Source organism: Rutidosis leptorrhynchoides, chromosome 3 (genome assembly GCF_046630445.1).
Source record: "Rutidosis leptorrhynchoides isolate AG116_Rl617_1_P2 chromosome 3, CSIRO_AGI_Rlap_v1, whole genome shotgun sequence".
In the NCBI taxonomy this organism is placed as follows: Eukaryota; Viridiplantae; Streptophyta; class Magnoliopsida; order Asterales; family Asteraceae; genus Rutidosis; species Rutidosis leptorrhynchoides.
In genome coordinates this window covers 445,318,996-445,323,105 of record NC_092335.1, presented here as the reverse complement: position 1 = coordinate 445,323,105, position 4,110 = coordinate 445,318,996, and the positions used below count along the sequence as shown (strand labels likewise).

Below are 4,110 nucleotides of genomic sequence, written 5' to 3'. Positions count from 1 at the left end.
TTCGACCTGTTGAGTCTAATCTTTAAGCTATTGTCTTAATGATCGACCCCTTTTCGGAAACTGTATTGTAACACCACTTGTAATAGTCACCAGTTGCAGTGGGTGTTAAACTTGAAAACAAGCTGCCTTGCAATGAGTATTAAGAGTATTTTGGGCCAGATTAGATGCTTCATGTTGAGCCGACCCCCCTCCAAAACCAGAATACTCCGAACGAGATTTGGAAAAAAAACATGTAAAATTGTATCTTGAAATGTGAATATTGTTTGTCTAGCCAACCTTGAGCATGTATAATCTGTAGCAACAAGAACATAGCACGGACAATGATATGTACTCCATTGCAGTCAAACTGCACAAGGGAGCATTTCGCAGTCTAACTGTCCAAGGCTTGATATAATATCGACAAAGCAATCAATTTTTTTCAGTTTTTTTTGATGAAAAACCCAAAATAAATCGTAAATGAAGCAACACTATCAACATCATTCATAACGTCCATGTTTGTACATCAATGTAATCTATCATTATAATCTACACCTATTACCCTTTCTTTCATCTTCGTACAACAATGATCCAAGAACACGATCTCACACCACCACCAACCCGCTTGATCTTCAATCTCCTCGTGAACCACTGCCGCCTGCTGAAGATTTCTTACCGCTGTATTTCTGTTGCGCAAAAAAAAAATTGTTTTTATTAGATAACTTGTGTTCAATAAGTGTAAAAAATATCTTATACTAGCTAACTTTTAAGCTATACATGTTGGCCAACTTTTGTGCTATTTGACCCATATATTGCTTCACCCATTTAATAAGTTAGAGATAAAACATAAGCTCAATCAACCCATTTAAAAGTCAATGGGTTAAAATGCCACCTCTAGATGTCACTGCAGGTTTACATTGCTAGCAGTTGCTTCATTTTAAAAAAAAAAAAAGAATAGGATAGGAGATGATTCAAGTTCAAAACATACCTGCTTTCCGATATTGAATGGTACGTATCTGTATTTGATCATGTGCATGATTTGGCGTTTCATTGTTAGTGCAAATAGCACAAACCAGTAACATAGTAGTATGGGCCAAAATACAGGGACATCAAACATGGAGAAGAAGGTCATCAAGAATGATATGATGAAAGCCTTTGTTATGGCATACCTGAAAGCATAGCAAGAGAAGAAGTTATATCATAAGTGATAATATTATAGTAAAGTAAAAATTAGAAACCAATACTTGCGCATAAAAAATTGAACAATTAACTGCTCAGAAAAGAGTTCGAATTGTGAGTATTAAGGATGATTTGTGTAATGAAAAAGTGAAGTTGATGACGAAAGCAAAGAACATAAATATATATAAATACATGACTAAACGGAGACATTGTTAATGCCAAAACAACTATTTCATCGCAAGTCTCGTATGGATGCTATGTTATCACTCAATTCCAGGCAAGTGACGAACGTTAATAAAAAGTAAATGCAGGACATATACAAGTTTAAATTGCGTAAATATTATAATATTTTAGTTAATATCATAAAAGCAATAAATGCCAAGACAATTGCTAGGTAGTACACCAATAGATGAGCAGACAACAGCCTCATATCAAATGAAAAATATAAGGTATAAGCTAGTTGTAAATTGCCTGATATATCCAATTTCTAAGTAAGAATGATATTAAAGTTTTCGGTCTCATTACAATTGCCTGATATATCCAATTTCTATGTAAGACATTACCTATACAATGAAGGTAAATATCAACAAGAGAATGTACTTCATATGTTACAACTCTAAAGGGGATAATATTTTACAAGAGCCACATCCCAACCCAATGGACCCTATCCCTGCACAACTTTGCAACAATCATTTTAAAGAAAAATACATATTCCAATGCAAGAACAAACAAGAAGTCAGGAACAGTACTTCAAAGTTCAAACTATTTGAGTATTTATGCACGAGACTTCCATCACATCTTCACGATAATCAATGCAATGTTTTCAATATGGACTCCTAAATTCTAGTAACTACAGTATTCACGTACCAGAGCTACATATACAGAATTTGTAACTGCAAAATGGCTTCCATTTTTCATTTTATCGCCATAACAATTAAACCAGTGAGAATCAGCTACGGTACACCAACTATGTTGCTACAGATAGAAAAAAAAAAGAAAGGAGAGAAACTAGTACCAAAACTTGAACTCAGGCAGGCGTCTGATAAAAGGTTTGAATTCATCCGAGCCTTTGGTAGGTAACATGGGACCATCAGAAGGTTCGAGTTCGGGATCAACTAATGGAGATAGAAATCCAATCAACAAGTTTAGTATATAGATTCCAAGACCATAGCTAATGATATAAAACCCTTGAACATAATAAACTCTCAACACATAAAGAATCACTAAAGCCGCAGTCCCGGACCACCTATAAACTGCATGTGGAGTACTCTTATCCAAATAAACCTGAAAAAGCCTTGAAAATTGCCTCCATTGATCCAAAGTTGCAGCCGCTGATCGATCACCACCGCCAACTCCTTCCATTCAAAAATTCAACTCAAACCCCTAAGAAAGAAAAATAATTACAACTAATTACCATCATTATTTAGCTTTTAAACCTCAGGCAAGTTATCAGTACTGATTCTAAAGCACATTTCCTAAGTGTTAATGATGTCAAAAAGCGGTTCAACCAGTGAAATATTTCTACAGGTAACCTAATTTGATCAAATAAAACAACATAACTGATGATATATAGATAGATGTTAAAACAAATCAATCAATATTATCTAACATTAAATACACAGATCTGAATAGCTACATCAGTGATCAGTGTATAGAAGCCATAACTTGTAATTACATGCAATTAATCACAAAATATAAGAATTTAGTAACGAACGAAATACATAACAGAAGTTAATGAAATCATTTAGGTACACAATATTGAGAACGAAGATTGATTGAATGAAGAAGTTACCTCCGATGATGACGAAGATGACGGTGACGGAACCAGAGAGATCGGTGATCGGAGGAGAAGCCGGAGGTGGATGAAAAGAATGGGATTAGTGTGTGAGGTAGAAAATGACGGAATCGCCGATTTTTTGTATTATACGGTAGAAAGTCGTATTGTTCGTACGGTGACGGTTACTGACGTCAGACACCGAATATGCTTTGTTTGACGGTTTTATCCTTTATTTTTGGTGAAATTACAGTTACACACCTTTAGGTTTCTACTATGTGCCGGTTATAGTCATTAGACAACTCGTTTCTTAAGACCATTCTCAACCATAACAATTGATCTAAGAAACCGAAGAACTTAACTGACAGCTGAGCAATTTCTACAAAGACAGAAGACTCTTGAAAAGCTGAAACATTGTTATCCATATCTAAATAACTACGTACAAGTTTATTTAATCAACTAAAATGTGAATATATGCAAAATCATCTTTTGGCCCACATTTAGAATAATGATCTCTCTCTCTCTCTTTACTTCTTGAAACAACGAAAAGTAAGAAATGTGAAGGAATGGCGGATAACACAAAGGCAATGTCGTCCATGTTATAGAAGAAAGCCACAATAATGTTTGAATAATGATATTGATGGTAGTGATTTTAGGGATGTAATAGATATTGTACTCGAATAATTTACTTGGACCATAATGACTTGATTAGAAACTTATTTAGCTATTCGGACTGAAATAACATGAATTCTATCTTGATGGAATTACACATAAACTATTTTTTAGGTAGATAACATTCGGTTTGTGTTGCTTCAAATCTATACTTTCTACTTCCAAAATCATAAAAGTCTCATGACACACTTGCAAACCGGAGGATTCTAAATTTGCAAACTATGAAATAATAACCAGTTTTTGTTTTTCGGTCTTAACTATTAGATATACGATCTATATTAGGAGTATATTGAGCATATCACTAGAATTGTATTAGGATTTAAATTCCTTGTATACATTTACTTGTCCCTTAAGATTAGGGATTACATCATATTTCTATTATATATAGAGATCAATACAATGGGGAGAGATCATCAAATCTCATAACACTTTCATGGTATCGAGTCTAACCACGATTTTTTCTCTCTAATCGTGCTCTTCTATCTTCTGCTATTTTTTTCAGCAACCTT

The 4,110-nt window shown here is 34.1% G+C and overlaps 1 protein-coding gene across 1 annotated transcript; it reads right to left on the bottom strand.

Moving 5' to 3' along the window:
• Positions 1 to 453: 453 nt before the first annotated feature.
• Positions 454 to 3,071, bottom strand: LOC139897946 (protein RER1B-like). The gene is made up of 4 exons (XM_071880661.1): positions 2,948 to 3,071; positions 2,171 to 2,538; positions 965 to 1,145; positions 454 to 662 (listed from the first exon to the last, which is right to left on the bottom strand). Exons 2-4 carry the CDS (start codon positions 2,515 to 2,517, stop codon positions 609 to 611), a joined length of 582 nt encoding a protein of 193 aa, XP_071736762.1. The 5' UTR covers positions 2,518 to 2,538; positions 2,948 to 3,071; the 3' UTR covers positions 454 to 608.
• Between the last annotated feature and the right edge of the window lie 1,039 nt (positions 3,072 to 4,110).